General features: G+C 57.3%; 1 protein-coding gene across 4 annotated transcripts in view; it reads left to right on the forward strand.

The window, feature by feature from the left end:
* Window positions 1–22,518, forward strand: part of CAMSAP1 (calmodulin regulated spectrin associated protein 1) — a 55,964-nt gene that overhangs the window by 26,701 nt on the left and 6,745 nt on the right. For 3 of the 4 annotated variants that reach the window (XR_014135999.1, XR_014136000.1, XM_081790989.1), the window contains exons 5-14: window positions 4,987–5,067; window positions 6,020–6,052; window positions 8,603–8,744; window positions 13,629–13,768; window positions 13,858–13,954; window positions 16,442–16,619; window positions 17,023–17,114; window positions 17,816–17,900; window positions 18,583–20,926; window positions 21,841–21,977. Coding sequence is in view for 2 of the 4 variants with exons in the window: in XM_081790989.1 (XP_081647115.1) it covers window positions 4,987–5,067; window positions 6,020–6,052; window positions 8,603–8,744; window positions 13,629–13,768; window positions 13,858–13,954; window positions 16,442–16,619; window positions 17,023–17,114; window positions 17,816–17,900; window positions 18,583–20,926; window positions 21,841–21,977 (3,329 nt within the window). In the remaining 2 variants the exon portion in view is untranslated. The remainder of the gene's footprint in view (window positions 1–4,986; window positions 5,068–6,019; window positions 6,053–8,602; window positions 8,745–13,628; window positions 13,769–13,857; window positions 13,955–16,441; window positions 16,620–17,022; window positions 17,115–17,815; window positions 17,901–18,582; window positions 20,927–21,840; window positions 21,978–22,518) is intronic. The other variant, XM_081790990.1, reaches the window with a different exon arrangement.

Below are 22,518 nucleotides of genomic sequence, written 5' to 3' on the forward strand. Positions count from 1 at the left end.
CGGCAGGCGTCGAGTGGATGAGCGGGGCTGTCCTCCCGCGGTTTTCATTTGCGTGCCCCTCGCCCCTGAACACATCTGTGTGTGTTTTGTGAGGTGCGTGTTCCGGTATTTTGCCCGATTTCAGGTTTTGTATTTCATTCCGTGTCCGTTTTGGGAACCCGTGATTTTCAAGGAATTTCTCAACTGTGTTTTCCTCGTTGAATAATTGACTGTCCTTTAAACGTGTGTATGTGTGTCTGTAGCGGTGCCCCCTGTTGTTTTCTTGCTCCAGGCGATTTGTCACTTTTTTTCCTTCCCTTGGGTTGGTCTGGCTTGTCAGTCTCTCTAATCTAAAAACCTGCTTTAGGTTTTTACTGGTTTCTTCTATTGTTTTCTATTTAATTTCTACTTTTTTCAACGTTTTTTATTTATTTTTGGGACAGAGAGAGACAGAGCATGAACGGGGGAGGGGCAGAGAGAGAGGGAGACACAGAATCGGAAACAGGCTCCAGGCTCGGAGCCATCAACCCAGAGCCTGACGCGGGGCTCGAACTCACGGACCGAGAGATCGTGACCTGGCTGAAGTCGGACGCTTAACCGACTGCGCCACCCAGGCGCCCCTAATTTCTACTTTTTTAATGATTTAATTAAATTTAATTTTTAAGTAATCCCGACACCCAGTGGGATCGAACTCATGACCCAAGATCCCCGAGGTGCACATTCCACCGGCTGAGCCTGCCAGGAGCCCCTCTCATGTTGTCCCTCCCTCTCTCTCTCTCTCTCTCTCTCTCTCTCTCTCTCACTCTCCCTCTCCCTCCCTCTCGCTCTCCCTTCCTCCCTCCCTCCCTCCCTTCCTTTCTTTTTCTTTCTTCCTTTCTCTTCCTTTCAAGTTTATGTATTTCTTTTGAGAGAGAGAGTGAGTGTGAGTGGGGAAGGGGCAGAGAGAATTCCAAGCAGGCTCTGAGCTGTCAGTGCAGACAGAGCCTGTCTCGGGGCTTGATCTCTGGAACTATGAGATCAAGAGTCAGATCCTCTTTCTACTGAGCCCCCCAGGTGCCCCTCTTGTTTTCTTTCTACTTAAAACGAGTTCGTTTATTTAAAAAAATATTGGTTTTAAGTTTATTTATTTGAGAGAGAGAGAGATTGAGAGCGAGCACGAGTAGGGGAGGGGCAGAGAGAGGGAGAGAAAGAATCAGAAGCGGGCCCCGTGTGGTCGCACTGTCAGCGCAGAGCCCAACTCGGGGCTCGAACTCACGAACTACGAGATCACGGCCTGAGCTGAAGTCGAGAGTTAGCTGCTCAGCCACCTGAGCCCCCCAGGCGCGCCCTAAAGCGAGTTTCCTACGGACCCCAGGGAGTTGGCCCTGCTCTTTTATTCAGTCCGAGAATCTGCCTTGTTGTTGTTCAGACCAGTTCTATTTAATGTGACCATTGAGGTCTCTCGGTCTGACATGTCGTCAGCTTTCCATCCATCTCATTTTGTCTTCTTCTCTCTTCTCTTCTGGCTTATTTTAGACTGGGCATTTTTTGGCACTCCCTTTTCTCCAGGAGTTCTTGGGGCTGGTTCAGGCTTTAGTCCTCACCGTCTGCCCTCGGGCACAGTGATGCCGTGTCGCTCGGCTCATCGGCAGTGACTTCTGCCTCCCTGGCCGCTGTGCCGCTGCCACCTACTTTGCTGTGGCCTCAGTGAAATCACGGGACTTCTGTTTTCAGCGGTTGTCCAGTTAGGTGTGTTTTAAGGTGATCGGAACTAGGGAATATTTATCCACGTAGTTTCCATTTCTGTTCCCCTTCATTCCTCTGTGTAGATAAGGAGCTCTCAAACTTTTGGCCTTAGGTCCCCTTTTACACTCTTAAAAAAACTGGATTATAAAGAATTAAAAAAATTTAATCTGCCAGTATTTATCATATTAGACATTAAAAACAAGAAAATTTAGGGGCGCCTGGGTGGCTCAGTCGGCTAAGCGTCCGACTTCGGCTCAGGTCATGATCTCGCGGTTCGTGGGTTCGAGCCCCGCGTCGGGCTCTGTGCTGACAGCTGGGAGCCCGGAGCCTGTTTCAGGTTCTGTGTCTCCCTCTCTCTGCCCCTCCCCACTCATGCTCTGTCTGTCACTCAAAAATAAATAAACATTGGGGCGCCTGGGTGGCTCAGTTGGTTAAGCATCGAGTTTGGCTTCGTGGGTTCGAGCCCCGTGTCGGGCTCTGTGCCGACGGCTCAGAGCCTGGAGCCCACTTCGGATTCTGTGTCTCCTCCTTTCTCTGCCCCTCTGCCACTCACACTCTCTCTCTCTCAAAAATAAACATTAAAAAAACCACAAAATTTAAAATTTTTATTAATTTGCTTAAAAATAAAACTCATTTCATATTAATATAAATAACGTATTCCTTTTTTTTTTTTTTTTACCAAAAATAACTATATTTTCTGAAAGAGGAAATGGTATTTTACAGATTTGTACGATTCTTTAATATCTGGCTTACTGCAAGGGAAGCCGGACTCTCTTGCCTGCCTTCCCAGAGCGTTTGCGTGGGAGCACGCGGAGATGGTCTGGCTTCCCAAGTGCGCGTGGGTGGGAGAGTGAGCGCCGTTAACGTTCTGCGGAGATTACGGTGTGCAGAATGCCGTCCTCCCTTCGGATGTCCAAGCGGCCGCTTCTGCACGGTTGGCCGTGGGATCTGTGCTGCCGGTCTGCGGGCCGATTTCTGGGTCGTCTGCACTGACGAGCGGGGGGCTTAGGGTCGTCCCGCTCCGCCCTCTTCCCTGCAAGTCCTCGCGCTCGTTTGCTTTTGATTCGACACCAAGACTTGACAGATAGTAGTTTCTCAGAGGTTAATTGCAGTATGGAACTTGAAACTCTTATCAATTAGCTCCTTAAAACATTTTGGGGTAAGATCGAGGTTATAAAACGCAGGATTTTGAAGTCTCCGGTTCAGTGGTGTTTAACATATTCACGAAGTCGTACAGCTGTCGTCGCCAGTTCCAAACGTTCTGATCACATCCGGAGAGTTCCGGTCGGCACTCACTGCCCATACCCGCCCCGGCCCCTGGCCGCCCCGGGTCCGCCTCCTGTCTGCACCCTTGCTGACCGTGGCATTTCGGGTCAGCGCGGTCCTACGCTTGGTAGCCTTTTGCGTCTGGCTGCCCGCACTCAGCATCGCGTTTTCAGCTGTCACCCGTGCCGGAGCGTGTCGTAGCCCGCGACGGTGCTCCGCTCCCTCGTGTGGCGGACGTGCCGCTCCTCGGCCGGGGGGCGCTTGTGCCCGTCCTCGGCCCTCGTGGATGCTGCTGTGGTCGTTGTGGACGAGGTTTGTGTGCTGTGCTGTCCTGTTTCTCGGGTGTTTGGGGACGGGATCGCCGAAGCGTGTGGAAACTTGACCTTTTCGAAGAGCAGCCTCGCCATTTCTTACCCCTTCGGCGGCGTCTCCAGTCTCCAGTGTCCCACATCCTCACGGACGCTTGCTTTCTGATTGTCTGATTCTAGCCGTTCTGGAGGGTGTGAGGTGTTGTCTTGTGGTTCAGGTGCGAATCTCCTTCGGGGGGAGCCCCTGCGAGCTCGTGCGCGTGGCCACCTGCAGGTCTCCTCCGGAGAGACACCTTTTCGGATCCTCTGTCTTTTTACTGTTATGAGAATTCTTCTACGTGTTCTGGATGCTAACTCCATGACCTTTGTCCTCGGTTATATTAAAGTCCACTCGTGGCTCTTGTGTCCTTCCTGGCTTTTAGTCACCGTGCCTTGGTAACGTCGCACATTGGTCATTTGGAAAACAGTTTCAGGGAGGGTTGTGTAGGTCTTTGCGACGTTGTCACGTTTCATGAACAGTATCAAAGATTACATTCGTTGGTATCGCCATCAATCTAATCAGAAAAACCTTTTCCGTGTTAGGAAACTATCTTGCATATGACAGAAACAGATCGTATGAAAAGGTTTTATTGTGAAAAATTGCGAACATGAAGAGATACACAGAGAACATGCATGTGCCTACCACCCAGATTTTACAAGTAACGTTTTATAATACTTGCTATATTATCCATCCATCTATCCTTCAAAGAAGAATTTTTTAATATTTATTTTTGAGAAAAAGAGTGTGAGCGGGGGAGGGGCAGAGAGAGAGGGAGACCCAGAATCCGAAGCGGGCTCCAGGCTCCGAGCCGTCAGCAGAGAGCCCGACGCGGGGCTCGGACCCACGAACCGCGAGACCGTGGCCTGAGCCGAAGGAGGACGCTCCACCGACTGAGCCCCCCAGGCACCCCCACTGTCTATTCTGATTCATTTGTTTTAAAATTTATCTGTATTGATTTTCCTTTTACCATATTTTCAAAACAAATTTTCTACCTTCTTGATTTGATTTGCATGAGTTCGTTTATCTGTGTTCTTGTTTAGTAAAACATTCGGTTCTGTGTCTTTTCATCTCATAGCTTTGACCGTGTCCTCGAAGCATTGATGAGTGTCTTTCCTCGTGGTCTTACTCTGTAACTGTAGTTTTGATTTTATCGTTGGGTTAATCATTCCAGGAGAGAATAATTTCTAAGAAGTTGTGTTAGCTAGGGAGTGCACGGTTACATTTTACGATTGAAGTTTATCTGGAGTTACTTGCGAACGGTCAGGGAACACACGAGCCACCGCCTAGGCCCTCGGCGGGAGCGTCTGCCCCACGCTGTCTTACCGGCGGCATTTGCTGATGGTGGCAGCTCGCGCTGTTTGAGCACCCCGGGCATTCGGTGGCGTGGCTCACTGGCCCTGTTGTGGGCGGCCACGAGTGTGGCCTGAGTGTGGAGGCACAGAGTGTCTCCTGGAGCGGCAGGCCAGCTCTGGGGTCTCGCCCAGCACAGACCGTGTGGGATCCGTATTTTTCTGCGTTTGCGGAACTGGCCTAAACCAGTTATTCCCAACGTGCGTCTGAGAGTCAGACTGCAACGAGCGAGGTGGGGTCTCTGGGCGGGAGGTGAAGCTACTGATACAACCCACAGAAAAAGTTGTTACCCTTTTAATGCATTTTTTTCTGCTTCAGGTAAATCTTAAAATGAGAGAGATAACAGAGAAAGAAGTCAAGCTAAAACAGCAGTTATTGGAAAGTCCGGCTCATCAAAAGGTAAAGGGTGCCCTTAACGCTCCCGGAACGCGTCTGGTGAGGCTCGCGGTTGTCACGAAGTTTGTCCGAGTCCGCCACTTGCTTCCTCTATTTGTACTCGGCCCGGAGGGCGTTCCCAGGTCTCCGCCGAGTGGCCCTGGTGGTGGGCGTGACCGTGTGCTCCTCTTTCCTCCCTGCACGGGGGTGGCCTTGTATCTAACTGGGGAGGGCGAGGGGGAGGTCGGGCGCATTGAAGCTCGAGGAGGCGGGGCGTACGGGACAACCCGGGAGTTGGCTTCTAGGTTCACCAAACGGGGAGAAAATTGCCTCCTGTCCAGGGTGCCCTTGAAAACCGCGTCTTTCCCCCGTGAGGTCCAGCGTAGCCGCTGGTGCGCCTCTGCGAGCCTGCGTGGACTTCAGGCGGATGGATGTGGAAATGACACAGGTGGCGCGCTACGCGTTCTGGTCATTTCCGCCCTTTTCTTCCCCCGGGATAGTGGTTTTTGGCCAAGCCGGTGTGTGACCGAATCCCCATCCCCTAAATGCGCATGAGATGTGACCCGGCCACGTCTGCGGTCTCCTGCGACCCCTTACCTGGTCCTCTCACTGCCGGCGGTGGGGGGGCTGGGGGGGGGGAGGCCGTGGGCAGCACACCCCGGGCCGCATGTCTGTGAGCCTCCTTGTCCGTCACGTGGGCACAGGGGACACGCCCGGCACCCCCCCGAGTTGCAGTTGGCAGCTGTCCTTTGTGGTGGCCGGTCCACGCCGAGCGTCCCGCGGAGGTGCCTGTGTCCCCTCCGCCTCGGTCGTGTGACGATACGGGGCATCCAGGTCATGCGCCCTGGGCGGGTCTCACTTGTCAGAGGACACCCGGCTCTCCTGTGACTATTGTGTGAAAGTGTGCGCGACGCGGTCCGGACGCGGCCCGCCCGCTGACACCGTCTCCTGCCTTCCTTCCCTGCTTCCCGCGCAGTCCCCCTCCAAGTGGTACTGGAAGTTAGTGCCCGTAAGTGACCTCCGCGCACCCGCTGCATCCAGACGGCCATCCTGTCGCAATCACTCGCTTCCATTAAACAGCTGCTCGCACCTGAACCTGCCTCTTTTGTCCAATGTCCTCCTTGGTATTGTCGTCACTTCCCTGCAGTACTAGCGAGAACGCGATTCTGGGCTCAGCAGGCTTTCCGTAGACACGCCCAGTTTGGTTTTGCCTGGTTTCTTAGGTAGTTTTAGAGACTGAAGGTTGTGTTTCTTCTTAACGGGCACTTAGTTACTCTTTACGGGAGAACGAACGGACATTCTTTCTTCTCGCAGACACCGGAGGGAAGGAGGGAATGAGACTAGTCTCATTTCCCAAGTTACTGTCTACGTTTTTTGTCCTGACGTTACCTTCCCTGATGGTGGTATTTAATGCAATCTCGCTCAGGAAGTGTCACGTGGGTCGTCCGAGGACGAAGGGCCTTGTGGAAGGGAGGGAGGGGCTTCTGTCTCTAGGGACAGCTCCCTGGGTGTCGGGACCACCCCCGCTGCCCGCCCGCCTGCCCGCCCGGGGTGGGGAAAGGGTCTGAGTTAGGTCAGCGTGGATGCAGGCTTTCTGGGATCCAAGTTAACTTCCCGTAAAAGGAAAGTTACGAGCCAGTGACTTGGACCTACCGCGTTAGCTGTGCTCCCCACCTGGTGGTGCATTCTGGGAGCAGAACCAGCGTGCTGATGGCCATTCCTGTGGGAAAACACCGGCTACTCCAAGGGGTGCATTTCGCGGTGAAGTCTTAGAACACACCTTTTTGCACACCCCTTCACTTGTCTGTTCCTTTAGTTTAATTACTCAGACCAGGTTTTCCTTAGAGTTTTATCATAGAGGAAATACCACGGCTGTAAGCTGGTAAATCCGACCCACGTGAGCGGTGACGTGTTCTGCTTTGTGGCCAACTTTGTGGATAATTTTGCTTCTCTTTGAGGTGGATTAGTAACAAAGAAGAGGAAAGCATTTTTGTGAATCTTTACGTGTCTCTTAACTTCCCGAATCCTGAAGGCCACAGCGCTAAGTATGAACCTGTGTTATTTAGTGAAGAGAGCGTCAGAAATGGAGCTGTCCTGTAGGAAGCAAAGTCTCAGCTGAGGGGTTTGTAGAAGCTGAAAACCGTGACCAAGGGCGGTGAGCGTCCGGGTCTCCTTGGAGACGCTGGTGGCCATGGCTGTGCCTCCAGCCCACAGCACACGGGCCAGTGAGGACGAGCACGGGCGGGTGTGGCCAGGCCGGCAGGCTTGGATGGTTCAGCCCGCTGCTCTGCAGCCTGGAGGTTTTAGGAGCCTGACTCGAAGGTCCTACTCCCGTGTTCAGCTGTGTCCCCTGAGTTCAGTTACACACATGCCATCTGTGCTCAGTGGAGAAACCATTTGCTTCACCGCATGCCGTGCTCCGTCCCATGTGTGCCGTGTGGTCTGTGTGGAAGCCTGGCCTGGAGCATGCCCCACGCCCTGCATGCCGCACCCCGGGCCCGCCGCGGGCCTCGAGAAACAAGTTAAGGTCTCCGTCAACACAGACTTGGGTGACACAGGATAAACCGCATTCCCGTTTTGAAAGAATGCGTTAGGCGTGTTTTATACCCGATTCCAGCATCGATCACCCTGTGTATTTATTCAGACGACTTTAAATTCTCGACTGCCGAGAGATGGTTTTTCTTGGGGCTGAACCCATCTGTGCAGCTCTCAGCGACCCACAGTCGTTAGCACAGACTGCTGGTTTCCTCTCTCCCGCTTCTGTCGTGTATTTTCTTCCGCTGGAGAAGGCGCGTCCAGACCGGAAGCGTTAACGCAGGAGGGACGGAATGCGCGGCAGGACGTCCGGGACAGGCCCCCCTTCCCGGGACGGCTTGCGTGTCTGCACGCTCGGAACCTGACGCGGTGCCGTGGGGGCCGCGCGGAGAGGCTCGGGGTGGCGTGCATACCCTGCCCTCCAGAGGCGCAAGTGTGGAAACCTTGGAAAAGCACCTGTTTTACGTGGCACCTCGCGTGCATTCGGTTTCCTGACGCTTCGTTGCGTTTATTAAAGGGTCCGGTGGATGTTTTCTATGAAATTTTGTCGAACCGGTTTGGGGAGTTTCTCAGACCAGACGTTAACGTTGTCGTGCGCTTTTCTTACTGGCTGAGGTTCGTGCCGATGATGCGGAGGAAAGGAACAGTCAGGTGGGTCTTCGGAGCATTAGGGTGGTCACTGCTTAACTTGTTTCTCGCTTGCTCAGAGGATGCGGCTTTCGGTAGCGTAGCCACGCATTCCGTATCCGGTCTCACGCGCCCCGTAGTGTGGGACAGCCTTGGCACCGTTAGCAGCTAACTGCTGTCCCCCAAGCGTGGCCGTGGCGCTCAGTGCCCTGGATCTTGACCTGTGTGTCCAAGGCCGAGTACGTCATCCAGACGTGTGAGCTTTTCCATATGATCGCCATTGTTCGAAACATCATCCCGCGGGCATCGGGGCAGTTCCAGATTTAACGGCCTGCCCGTAGCGGCCGGGGTCGTGGAGGCACGTGAGCGTGGACCGTTCTCCTTCTGTCGCCCGCAGGTGCGCTATCGCCGAGAACACCTGTCCGCGAGGCAGCCGCCCTACTTCCCGCTGCTGGAAGACCTGATGAGAGACGGCAGTGACGGGGCCGCCCTCCTGGCCGTGGTCCACTACTACTGCCCGGAGCAAATGAAGCTGGATGGTGAGTGCGGAGCGCCCCCCGGGGTGGGCGCGAGGCCCGGGCAGCGTCACGCGCAGCCTGATGCACACGCGCAAAAGCCTGGGAAGCGGCTCGCTGAGACGCCGGCTGGGACGTTAGCGGGTCGTGTGCTCACGCTTAACCTGCAGTTGTATCCCGTGAAGAAATTGTAGAGTGTTAAGGGTACGTGACTTCTCCTAAGTTCCAGAGCGGGGAGGACTTTGTCCATCCCGCCGCAGCTGACGTAAAGCACCTGGAAGCTGCTTGGGGGCCGGGAAGGTGCAGAGTCCGTCTGAGTGGCTCGTGCCCGAGTGGTGCCGGTGCCAGCGTGTGTCTTAGGCGCTCCCCGCCCGACAGTGGCCGCGTGCGGGGCCTCGGGAACGGGAATTCTGGTCTACCCTGTGCTGCGCGTCCTTCTTTCTGAAGGAGGGAGGTACGGGCCAAGAGCACGGCCAGACGACTCCCCCGCCCGTGACATACTGGTCTTAGATCCTGGCACCAGAGGACGGAGCGGGAGTCGGTCCTGCTCCAAGTACAGGAGTGCTGGATAGAGCGTCTTTTATAAATAAGACAATAGCAGAACTTGAAAGAGCGGGGGAGACTCAGGTTCCAGAGGGTCTCTACGCTGCAGTGACAGTCCCGAGTTCCGAGTCGACACCTGTTTGCCCCGAGTCCTGTCTGGTCTCCCGTGCCCCTCTAGCCTTGGGGCTGTGTGTGGTTGGGGGCAGTGACCAGGACCCTGGGAAGGGCTAGGAAAGGCCCATCTGCCGGCCTGGGACAGATGCCGGAGATGCGTCGGATGCCAGGGGCCCCGGGCCCTGGGCCAGGGATCTTTCTCGAGGAGACGGAGCTGCCAGCCTGCGTCACGGACGGGGAGGGGCTGAACTAGAGGCTGCCCGCGTGGCAAGGGGAAGGTTCTGGTGGAACGGAGTCTCGCACTAGTGCAAGCCCTGGGTCACGGCAGGAGGGAGGTCTGCTGTATGGGGGGTGCCCCGGCCGCCGCACATGAGCCCAGTGGGAAAGGAGGACCACGTGGGCCGACAGCCTGCGCAGAACCGGCAGAGGTGACAGACAGGCCTGGCACCCGGGCGTGGGCGGAAAGGATGTTGGAAGGAGACACCGGATGCTCACGGTGACGGCGGACAGAAGGCAGGCGGTGGGAACACTAAGACAGACAGGGAACGAGCTTGTTGAACGTGTGATGGAACTTTTCGGGGCCCTCAGCACCTGGTTTTGTTGTCCTCTGCATCCTCGGTATTGCTCAGGTCTGCCTGCGGTTCGCCAGGTCGGGCGGTTCCTGCCGCAGTGGCCTCTGGCCGATCCGTTGGGGGTCTTAAGACAAAGCAGACTCCTGGCAGGAGGGGGTCCTTACGAAAGAGGAGCAAGGACGTGGTGGTGTGTCAAGCCTCGTCGCGTCTGGCCCTGGCACGCTGGCAGGTCAGAAACACGACGGACGTTGAGGAGCAGCGAGCGGACTCACTCCCGAGCTCGGTCACGGGGCCTGGCTGACGAAGCAGCTACGAGTGGAGGAAGGCCACGGGATGTGGAGCGCAAGAGTCACGGCGTGGGCCAGCGTGCCGACCGCGACGCCGTCCGCTCTTTGAGAATAGCCGAGCCCGGAAGCGTGTGTAAAAAGTGGACTTGACCGTGGCCCCAGAAGGAGCCTCAGCAGCTCGCAGACCACGACAGGTTTCCCGCGGCGCGGCAGAGCGAGAAGTCTTTCTCCAAACCTCTCAACTCTTCAATGCTCGGAAACCAAAGAGGACACTGTCACGTGCTTGTGGCTCAAAGTCGCAGGCTCGGCGCAGTCGTCTAGCGCGGGCTGCACGAGGGGCAGGGTTTTCATCCGTTTTGTTCGGGGACGCGTCCCAGCCAGCAGACCTGGCGCCCGGGACACGCCGGTGTTGAGGAGACAACTGACTGCATAATGAGCGAGCACCACACACGCACACACGCACGCCAGAGCCGGGGGCCTCAGGGCACGTTCTGGAAAATGGGCGCGAACTCGGTTCATGTCGTGCGGTAGAAAAGAGGTAAAGCCAAAGAACGCTGAAGGAGGGAGAGTGGGGGGTGGTCTTCTCTCTCCCGCCAGTCGGAGATCACGACACCAGGAAGGGGCTGAAGTGCAGGCTCCGTCTGGGAGGAGACGGGGCATGTCTGGTCTCGGAGCGGCAAGCACCTCGTTAGGGAGCGGCGAGGAGGGCAGGGGGCTCGTGCCAGGGCAGCAGGCCGGCTCGCTCCCGCAGAATCCCGCAGAGGCAGGGGAACGGACGCGCCCGGGGCACGGGACGCCGCGGTGACCTCCTCCCCACACGCCTCAGAGATGGGCCCGCGCTCCCGGGGCAGCCGAGCCAGACGGCTCGAGTCCCAGACGTGTCGCACACGGCCCGGCAGGTACAAGGTGATCGCCGCGTCAGTGCTCTGTGTAAAATTCTTCACGCTGGGAGGCGAGCCTGATCTCCGTCCGCCTGCCCCAGGAGGCTGTGTACATTCCAGCCGGGGAGGGGGTCGCTGACAGGTAGACGGGACTTGGTTCGTAAACGCAGTGGAATATCAGGCGGCCACGAGAAAGAGCGGGAGCCTGCCATCTGCGACCACGTGGGCGGACCTGGAGGCCGTTGGGCTGAGTGAAATAAGAAAAAAAGGAGTAATAAAGATAAATAGTGTCGATTTCACGTGTGTGGAGCGTGTACAGAACAAAGCCGAAGTCGCCGTAAATGCAGAGAACGAACTGGTCGTTGCGGGGGTGGGCGGGCGCGGACAAAAGAGCCAGAGGGTGAAGGGGCACAGAACAAGCCACGGGACGAGCGGCACGGGGACGATCGCGGTATCGGAGCGACTTCGTCCGGTGACAGACGTGAGCGCACCTACGCGGCGAGCGAAGTTTCCTAACGTGTGTGGCCGCCGGACTGCTGTGTGACACTCCTGACGTGTGAGGGGCGTCGGCTCGCCTCCCGTGGCTCCTGCTTGCTCTCGCCGTCTCAAGTGGCACGAACGAAGGTGCTTGAAGACCTTTGCTTTTTACCAGCGTTTCTTCGTGTTAGTGATTTTTCAAGGGAGCAACGTGTTTCATATCTCGTTTCGTGTCGTCTTGCCGACTTTGTGTTGTTGACTGAGTGGATATACGGTGCTAAAAAACCGGGAAGGACGCTTCTGTGCAGAATCTGGCCTCGGGCAAAGACCCACGGCCGCTGCCCTCGGGCGGCCATCACTGAGACCCCTGCCGCCACCCGCCCCCCTACCGTGAGGCCCACGTCCCGGTGCCCCGCGCTCGACTCTGGGTGGCCACGGGTCCCCCGACACTTGAGGAAGGCACCGGTGTGAACACGAGGCCAAGCCTGCAGGGGCCCCGCCGGCGAGCAGGGAAGACGGTGGAGATGAGAGAGGGCGGCGGCCACGACTGGGTGCCGGAGGAGAGCGTCGGGAACACGGCGTCCTGGGTGGAGGGGCGCCGTAACTCGCCAGAAACGGGCCCGTGGAGGGAAAACGCGGCTGCTGAAATTGAAGAGTTCACGGAGGTGCGGGGGCGCCTGGGTGGCTCCGTCGGTTGAGTGTCTAACTTCGGCTCAGGTCACGGTCCCGCGGTTTTGGGTTCAGGCCCCGTGTCAGGCTCTTCTGCACTGTCAGTGTGGATCCTGCTTGGGATTCTCTCGCTCCCTCTCTGTCACTCCCCTGCTCGATCTCCGTCTGTCTGTCTGTCTCTGTCTCTCAAGATAAATAAATCAAGAGTTTACTGAAGTGTTAGATGACGGGCAGCGGTCTCCGGCGGAGGAGAGCCTTACCGTGGGGGTGCGGGTGCGGTGCCGTCTCGTTACTGAAGGAAGAGATCTGAATCAGATAAGGTGTGGTGTCAACGCTTCCGTCCGAGCGGACGATCCTTGGGAGTCTGATCCCGATATCCGTGATGTTTCATAATCAGCGCAAAGTAAGGAAGCAGCTCTTAGCGGTGTCCGTGCGTAGTCAGTCCGCTTAGAACACTGTTCTGTGTTGATCGTGCAGGACGCGGCGGGGGACTGACTTCGTCGTCGTGAGTTTGGGGCACCGCAAATGTAGTCTGTGCTTCTGAACTCTTCCCGGTGATTTCTTCTGAAGAATAAAATTATTTAAAAAAATTATTTTTAAATCGCTTCTTTTCTTACTTATGTGTATTGGCAGGCAGAGTTCTCTCACGTCATCTGCGCGGCTCCTTCCGTTTCAGTCTGAGCTGCGTGTAGCTGTCTGGCGGTGCTGGTCCGGCGGGGGCGCCACCGGCCTGCAGAGCAGCGCCCCAGATGCCGCCGACCAGCCGTCCCCAGCCTCTTTCGTGGAGGGAGACCTCTGCTACGCGTCATCTCCTGGTTTGGGGGAACAGTGGTATTCTGGACTACTCCTTGGGTAGCCTGCCCCCCCCCTCCCCCCCCGCCCCCACGGTGGAGATAACCTCATGCAAGGGGTCCAGTGGGTGCAAGAAACTTGGTAAAATGTTAACAGCTTTATGCAGCAGTGTCCTTTATCAGCTGAAAAGTGACGGTACTGTCCATTCTGGAACCGCAGGCTTAAGATCTCAAAGTTTCTGGTGTGCTTTTTTAGATGTTAACAACTAAACTCAAAGCCTGGAGATTCTCCGGTCTTTTTCTGGAGAGCTTACTTTCTGTGTTTCTTGTTACTTGTTCTACTTAGTACAGTGTTTAAGTGTCTTAATGTTATCCTTTTAAACATCAGTATTCCCTTCATTTAAAATGTTTTCATTTCAAATCATATGTACGTATACACGTGTGTGTGTATATACGTATATACACACATATACACACACACACATATATATACGTGTATACACATATGTAAATGCAAACACACTTGTGAAGCAGAGTGTGTATGATAAACTGTAGTTTTCTCTTTGCCCGTCAGATATATGCTTGAAGGAGGTAACGTCGATGGCTGACAGTCTGTATAATATTCGGCTTCTGAGGGAGTTCTCGAATGAGTATCTTAACAAATGCTTTTATCTCACCTTAGAAGACATGCTGTATGCTCCCTTAGTGTTGAAGGTAATCATGAATTATTAAAGACACATTTTTTAAAACCATCGATGAATAAACTATTTATCGTGTCCCTGTTTTTGTTTGTTTTCTTTCAGCCGAACGTTATGGTTTTTATTGCCGAGCTCTTCTGGTGGTTTGAGAATGTCAAACCAGATTTCGTTCAGCCCAGGGATGTTCAGGAGCTGAAAGACGGTGAGTGACAAACCTTCTGGGAATCGATGGCCGTTTCCTCCCAGAGATGCCGAATACAGTACTCCAGGGCACCCTTAACGGGTCTCCGCCTTGTCATGCGACAGTGGCGTTTACGTGCTTTCCTCTGGGAATACAGAGACCTGCGCTGTCCTCATAGCTGCGTGTCTGCAGCTCTCGCATCATGTCCTGGAGCGTTCCTCAAAGAGCTTTTCCCAGCGTGCGGCTCTGGGCCTGTGCTTGTCCTGTAAGATCAGAATCCGGCTCGTTTGGAGAGTGATTGGAGTTTTACAAATAGACCAAAGGAGCTTGCCCCTTTTGCCACACCGTTCTGCCCATGGCCTACAAAATTCTTCCTCGGCTGGGAAGAATGCAGCTCTAGTCTTGTCTGTGGGGCAGAAAAAACTGTGTTTGCCACGGGGTAGGACAAATCTGTAAGGATTTAAGAAGATAGTATGGAAGGGTGCCTGGGTGGCTCTGTCGGTTAAGCTCAGGTAAGTCCGACTTCGGCTCAGGTCATGTTCTCACGGCTCGTGAGTTCGAGCCCCGCGTCGGGCTCTGTGCTGCCAGCTCGGAGCCTGGAGCCTGCTTCATATTCTAGGTCTCGCTCTGTCTCTGCCCCTCCCTCGCTTGCGCTCGGTCTTTCTCTCTTTCTCAAAAATAAATAAACATTAAAAAGGAAAAAAAAGACAGTATGGAAGAATGTCTTCATGTCCTTGCAATTCCATAGGAAGAATCTAAAAAGCCACAAAGGAAACAATTAGTAACACAGACACCTTAAAATTGAGACTTTGTTTTCATTGAAAGGAGATAAAGAGTTAAAAAAAAGAAAACTAGCTATAAAGGGGAAAAGACACTCCTAGAACTCACAACAGATACCTGTACCCAGAGCGTATACTCAGTACCCAGATCGTGTAAAAAACTTGTTCATACCAGTGAGAAAAAAAAAAAAAAAAAACAGAAGAAAAGCAAAAGACTTGCACAGGTACTTCAATAAAGCGGTGCTCCAAATGCCCAGTAAACGCACGCAGAGATGCTTCGCCTAATCGGTAACGAAATGGTGACCAACAGATGTCCCCGTCGTGTTGGCCGCAGGCTAGTCGAACGGTGCCAGGGCTTGGGGAAGAACGCGGGTACATTTCCCTGTCCTTGTCACTGGCTTCCCCAGCTCAAGAGCCTTAGCATCATCTCTTGCTTGAGAGGCTGGTCGCCTGTTCTGCCTCTGCAGAGGGCCTCGTCCTGGTCCCTGCCCGGTTGCTCTCCTTCCCACTGTGTCCTGTGAGGTCGCGTGCTGCACATGACCCCTCTCTGTGCACCGGACCCTGAGTGCCTTCCCGGGAGTCTCCGACCGCCCCCGCCCCCCTGGGGTTTCACCCCGAGGTGTTGACCATCACCTGGGAGCAGGGCCGGCACTGGAGGCGGAGATGGGCAAACTCGTGGCGTTTGGCTGCAGGGTGTGGTGACGACGCGCGCTCTGGCCTGGAAGGGCTGCCCTCCGAAGGACGGTGGTGGTTTTTCAGACACAGCGGGAGGGAGACTTGGAGGCAGCAGGGCAGGGAAGGGGGGCACGGCGGGGCTCACGGGTCACCGGCCCACCCCGGCGCCTCTCTGCTGTAAGGCACGTCCCTGGCATCACGTGCGTGGCGTGGGCACCTGCTGGCTGCTTTGGGCTACAGGCGTGGCTGAGCCCTGCGGACGGGAAGGCGGACTCGAGGCGGGACGTGTGTCCGTCTGCTTCAGTGGGTCACCGGTCCTCCCACGGCGGGTCTGAGAGACTTGATGTGCCACCACGTGGGCATCTGGCTTCTCGGGGACCGGTCCCTCTGAGGGGCTCTGTGCCGGCCCCGGGGGAGCCTGCCTTTCGCCTCCCCGTGTAGGTGCAGCCCTGCCCCGGCCCCTTCGTGCGTGGGCGCACCGTGCCTGCGTGGCGGGGCTGACGACAGGCCTGCTGGCAGCAGCCTGTGGCATCTGTTCGCGTTCGGGGTTGCCCCACCTGTTAAGCGGGCCTGGGCTTCTCTTCTGTCAGCAGGCGTCGTGGGGCTGCAGGGGCCCAGCGTCCGCCTCTGCGTGTCTCCCACTGGGATCTGTAGTCCACGTGGCGGTGCCTGTGGAGGGGCCCTTGGCTGCTCTGCGCCCCATTCGGAGCCCGTGTGCCACTTGGGCGGGGTGTCCCCCAGGTCAAAGCGTGCCACGTCTAGAACCCTCCTCCCCATGAGAGCTGTGGGATGTGGTGGTTTGTGTTTTACTTGGGTGGGTGACCTGGGGTGCCCCTGACCACCGGACCCCTGGTTCTGGGCTGAGGCTCTGTGTCCCTGCTGGTGGTCGGGCCGCCGGCTGGTTCCCGCCCTGCCGGTGTTGCAGCTTTCACTTTTCGGCAGTCGTCTTGTTTTGGGAGAAGTCTGCGGGTTGTTTCATTTTTTAGGCGCTTCTTGCTAAGTTTTCGGTAACTGCGAATAACACGGACGTTTCTGTAAATTGCCATTTGTGCAGCTAAAACGGTGTCGCACCACAAGAGTAGTCGGCCTCCCGTTCCCATCTCCAACGCCACCAGGCGCAGCTTCCTGGGCAGCCCCGCTGCGGCGAGCCCGGCCGACGTGCAGCCCCCCGCTGCCCTGCCAGCCGAAGGCGGCCACAGGCACCGCCTGCACCCCGAGGAGCCCGAGCACCTGTGAGTCCCCGTCCGCTTCTCTTCTCCAGTTAGTTTGCACTCAGAATCGCAGTTCGTGTTCTGTGGGGGTGATGGGGAAAGTAGGGGGGTTGGCCGTGGGAGGCCTCCCCCCCCCCCCCCCGCCTTCTGCTTCCGGCAGCCCCAGGCAGGGGAGGGTCTGCACAAGCCACTGTGTCCCCGAGTGGCAGTTTTGGGATATTTATCCCGGGTTTGAAGTTCTTGGTACTCTTGGCTAATTTTTATAATAATTAACTTTTCCCAAAGAACCTGTGATTTTCTCGTATGTTGCCGTGATTCGTGATTCTCTCTCTGGTTTATTCTCTGTGGTTTATTACATACATTTGCCATTGAACTTGGAGACTGATACACTGGTGATTCTCTTTTCCTGTTCTTTCCCATTCAGGGGGAAAGGCGCCTCTGCCTTTAGCCCGTCACACCCTTTACTGCCTCTGAGACAGAGACAGCAGAAGACCGCGCAGGGGGAGGGCCTTCCTGGTAAGAGCGCACGTCCCCTGCACCTGCCTTGGTCTTCTGTCCTTCCTCCTGCAGCCTATGCATTAGGTGATGGTCCTCGGTGGGATATTCCTACTCTGATTTGGTCATTGTAGTCCGGAAAATTTTAATTTGTGTGGATGTTTCCTAGAATGTATAGTCTTTATGGTGAAGGTATCATTTTGTTTTTTAAACACTTATTTATTTTTGAGAGACGGAGCACGACTGGGGGAGGGGCAGAGAGAGGGAGGTACACAGAATCCAAGGCAGGCTCCAGGCTCTGAGCTGTCAGCACAGAGCCCGACACGGGGCTCGAACCCACAAGCTGGGAGATCATGACCTGAGCCGAAGTCAGCTGCCCAACCACTGAGCCACCCAGGCACCCCTGGTGAAAGTATCATTAATTACGTGAAGCATACAGAAAAGTGTTCTGTCGTACCTAATAAGCAAGGACTTGCACGTATGGATGTTTAGTTAGAGGTCCGATGGTCTCATGTCATGATTTGGACTAAATACTAAGTCACGTGTTACTTACTGAAACTCTTGAAGGCTGTACCGTGGTTGTCATTGTTTTTCTTGGGCAGTTCTGGTATACTGAATTACGGCGCGTTTCCTTGAGAAATTTCCACATTAGGTTGCAAGAATCTGAGATGCTACGAAGTCAGCTGCTTAATACCGAACGCCCTGCTTCCTCCTCCCTGCAGATCAGCGACACCGGTCCAATTCTTTGACCCGAGTGGATGGCCAGCCACGAGGTGCAGCGGTAGCATGGCCAGAAAAACAGAACAGGTGAACTCTGTGTTTCAAGGAAGTTTCTGTGTGAATTGTTCATCAGGTTAACCTTGCCCTTCTCCGGAGGGGGTCCAGGGGCCGCTGGGCTCGCCGAGACCCACCCAGGGAGTCCGTGGCTCAGAACCGTTTCCTCACAGTGCTGGGGTGTCCTCTCCTTGGTTTTCCTCATTCTTCTGACAGATCGAATCCCGAGGCAGACGGCAGAGAGGATCACGAGAGCGTTTCGCTCCACATAAGCTTTTTCAGTTTAGAAAATACGGTCATACCTTACGGGATGGCTTTCTTGCCATAATTTTTTTTGTTTTTGAAACGTTTCAGCTCTGATGTTAGCACCGTAAACATTGGTATCGATATGTAATACTAGCTTCTGTGCTGCCGGAGCGAGCGCTCAATGAGCGTATGACGAAGACTCTTTGGGGGCCTCGGCAGCTTTTAAGGGCACAAAGAGGTCCCGGGGCCTCTTCATGCGCAAACCAAGTGTGCCCTACGTGTTTGGGGACTGCCGGACTTGAGCTGGTCTCTGTTGTCCTCTGCTCCGGGGAAGGGTTTGCTTAAATCCCCTAGACGTAAGGCCGGTGCTCTCTTTTCGTAACTAGTGCCTCGTCTCTCCGTGTGTTTGAGTCCCCTTCTCGAATAGACGGTGTCGTGTGTCCAACGGGCTTCTTTCCCCACGTTGCAGGCCTGTGTCTCAGCCAGCGCCCTTTGCTCTCCATCACGCTGCCAGCTGTGACCTGGACCCCGGCTCCGGTGACAGTGTCAGCCTGGCCCGCTCCATCAGCAAGGATAGCCTGGCGTCCAGTGTCATTAACCTGACTCCGCAGAACCAGCCCCAGCCCGCAGCGCTGAAGACCGATGGCAAAAGCCTCCTGAACGACGTCCACATCGAGGATGAAGAGCTCGTGGCCGTCATCAGAACGGACGTGGTTCCCCATGGCGGCGACCGGGGCCTGCCGGCAAGTGCCAGGTCTCCCCAGAGACTGGCAGACACCCTAGAAAGGAAGCCTGAGGCTTTCTTCCTGGAGCCGTTGATGCCGGCCGTGCTTAGGCCGGCCAAGGAGAAGCAGGCGATCGCCAAGGAGGACGAGTGTGGAGAGGGGCGGCCACGGAGCTTCGCCTCTAAGAGACCCAGCGAGGGCCACCAGCCCCTGGTGCGCAAGAGGGCGCCCAGCAGTCACGGCGGCCGTGACCCGACCAGGACTTTCACCCCGATCTCCTGTCCGGAATCTCCCGCGGGCGTGGACCCCGTGCCCGCTGAGACGGGGCCGCAGGCGGTGAGTGATTTCGATCCGTCCCCCCGGGGACAGTCTGTCGACGGCTTCTTTCTCCACGTGGCCAGGGCCGCTGACGACGCGGAGGGCAGGTTCTGCGTCAGCTGTGCCAGGAGCCCCGGCGCCCACGACCCCGAGCCGTGGGCCGTGCTGAGGCAGGACTCGGACTCCGACGTCGCAGACCTGGAGGAAGCCGAGCAGGACTTGGTCGGCGAGGACCACCCCGTGGTGATGGCCGGGTACGTCGGCGAGGAGGAGTCGGCGAAGCTGCAGGAGGACATGAAGGTGAGGGAGCACGAGGACAAGGACGACGCCAGCGGCCGCTCGAGCCCCTGTCTGAGCGCCGTGTCCCAGGTCAGCGGCGTGTCCGCGGCCAGCGGCAGCGTGAAGATGACGAGCTTCGCGGAGCGGAAGCTCCAGAGGCTCAACAGCTGCGAGACCAGGTCCAGCACCAGCAGCTCCCAGAAGACCACGCCGGACGCCTCGGAGAGCTGCCCGGCCCCGCTGACCACGTGGAAGCAGCGGAGGGAGCAGAGCCCGGGCGGGCCGAGCGCGGACCACGCCAGCCTCCTGGCCTCCGAGCTGGTGCAGCTGCACATGCAGCTGGAGGAGAAGCGCAGGGCCATCGAGGCGCAGAAGAGGGAGGTGGAGGCCCTGTCCGCGCGGCAGCGGCTGAAGCTGGGGAAGGCCGCCTTCCTGCACGTGGTCAAGAAGGGGAAGGCGGACGGCGCCGCCCCGCCGCGCCAGCCCGGACGGCCGGCGGGCGAGCGTGCGCGGCACGACGGGGAGGACTTCGACGGGGCCCCCGGGACGGAGGAGCTGGCCGCGAAGGAGGAGGGGAGGGAAGGCGCCCTGCAGTCTCCGGACGTGGACGCCGAGAGCCCGGTCTTCCTGCAGCATAAAGCGACGGCCCCGGCCGCGCTGCACGAGCTGGAGAAGAGCAGGGCGCTGTCCGCCGCGCTGCTGGAGGACGCCGGCCGGGCGGTGGACGCGAGCGAGTGCGACCTGTCCATCGAGAAGCTGAACGAGACCATCAGCACGCTGCAGCAGGCCATCCTGAGGATCTCGCAGCAGCAGGAGCAGCTGCTCATGAAGCCGCCCGCGGCCCCGGCCCCGGCCCCGGGCCCCAAGCACGGCGGCCCGGACCAGCAGGTGCGCGCGGCCATCCACTTTGTGGAGCCGCTCTCCCCGCCCGGGACGGCCGCTCACCGCAAACCTCCTCGTCTCGGCCAGGCTCGGAATTCCCGCTCCGGGAGGCCGGCCGACCTGAAAGTCCCCAAGGACCGGCAGGCTTCCTCCCGCAGCAAGACCCCGACGCCCAGCGTGGAGAGCCTCCCGCACTTACGGCCCTGCCCGCCCCGCACCCCCTCCGACCCGGGCTGGGACGGTGTTGCAGAGCCTGGCGGTGACCCTCCCGAGAAGTACTTCTTTGACAGCTACCGGCTCCACGATGAGAACAACCAGCGGACTCTTGTCTTGTCTTCTTCCAAAGACGCAAATATCCTGTCCGAACAGATGAGCCTCAAAGAAGTTCTGGAAAGCGGCGTGAAGGAGGTGGGGCTCAGCTGTCCGTCGGTCTCAGGGAAGGAGAACGTCCCTGTGGATGAGCCCCCCAGAGGCAAGGCCAGTCTCATCGAGGTGGACCTCTCGGACCTGAAGGCCCCTGACGAGGACGGGGAGACGGAGGGCCCTCAGAGCGCCGTGGACCTCGCCAGCGAAGGCGACCAGAAGCCGGGGGTCGGCTTCTTCTTCAAGGTAAACTGCTCCCGGCATCTTCTCAGCTGGCGAGTCAGGACCTTACGCTCGGAGCGGGGCCGGCGGACCTCCCCCACCGCCCCCCGAAGGGCCAGGGAGGGATCCGAGCCCCCCACCCCCATGTCGCAAGGACAGGGCAGGGCCTGTTGGTGCGATCGGGGCCGCGTGCCGGTGAGGCTGCTGCCCTGGGCCCGACTCGGGGATCCCGTGTGACCTGCACGTGTCAGAGCCACGGCTGGCGGAGGCACGTTCCCCAGGGGTTTTGTTTCTGTCTCTGCCTTTCTCATAGTGTCTCCTTAGGTGGAGGAGAGAGGCGGATGGTGGGGAGTCCTTTCTGTTTTCACGGTCTTTCTCCCACAGGGCACAGGATTTCTCTTTTCCCAAAAGCGAGAAGCAGGGTTTGGTTTTTAATGCTTTCAAACTGTAAATGAACGGGTATCGATCTGGGTGTCAGCTCACTGTGTGGAAACCCGGGGCACAGCCGTGCGGCTAAACTGGCTTCAGTAGGAGACGTTGAGGAAGGTGGCCGGTTGGGGCTGTTTCTTTTTTTTGTTTTGTTTTTAAATGTTTGTTTATTTTTGAGAGAGAGAGACACACACACACACTGCGTGAGCGGGGGAGGGGCAGAGAGAGGGGGAGACACAGGATCTGAAGCAGGTTCCAGGCTCCCAGCTGTCAGCCCAGAGCCCGGTGTAGGACTTGAACTCACAGACCTGGAGATTGTGACCTGAGCCCCTTAGGCGCTCCAGGTTGGGGCTGTTTCTGGGACTGGTTTCCGTTTGTATCTTAGCGTCTGTAAACCCCCGCTAATTCATCAGGGAGAACGGTGGACACGCGTGTTCTCCGTGCACACGTGCATGCGGGCGCCTGGAGGGCCGTGTCCCTCGGTGTGATGCGCCTTTTCTGCTCCGTAGGATGAGCAGAAGGCGGAGGACGAGCTCGCCAAGAAGCGGGCCGCCTTCCTCCTGAAGCAGCAGCGCAAGGCCGAGGAGGCGAGGGTGCGGAAGCAGCAGCTGGAGGCGGAGGTGGAGCTCAAGAGAGACGAGGCCCGGTAAGCGGGCGCCTGCCCTGCCCCGCCCCTGCCCTGCCCCGCCCCTGCCCTGCCTCGCCCCTGCCCTGCCTCGCCCCTGCCCTGCCCCGCCCAGCCCCAAGGCCAAGCTCTGGCTGAGGCACTTCTGGGACTCATCCCTCTCATTCAGCACAACATCCCTGAGCTGTCAGTGCTCACCCTGGGGTCGCGTGGCTCCGCAGGGGTGCCGGGTGTCCACCGGGGGAGGCGGGTGCAGGTGTGGGGGCGTGGGGTGCAGGGGCGTGGAGTGTCGGATGTGGGCGTGTGGGGCACAGACTGTTCGATGCAGGGGTGTGGGATGCGGAGGCACAGAGTGAAGGACGTGGGGGTGTGGGTCGCAGGGGTACAGGGCACAGGGTCGCGGGGTGCGGGGGGCATGGAGAATTGGATGCAGGGGTGCAGGGGCACAGAGTGTTGGATGCAGGGGTGAGGGTTGCGGAGGCACAAAGTGTGGGATGTGGGGGTGCGGGTTGCAGGGGTGCAGAGCACAGAGATGTGGGGTGTGGGAGGCACAGAGTGTTGG

Source organism: Panthera onca, chromosome D4, assembly GCF_046562875.1.
Source record: "Panthera onca isolate mPanOnc1 chromosome D4, mPanOnc1 haplotype 2, whole genome shotgun sequence".
NCBI lineage: Eukaryota > Metazoa > Chordata > Mammalia > Carnivora > Felidae > Panthera > Panthera onca.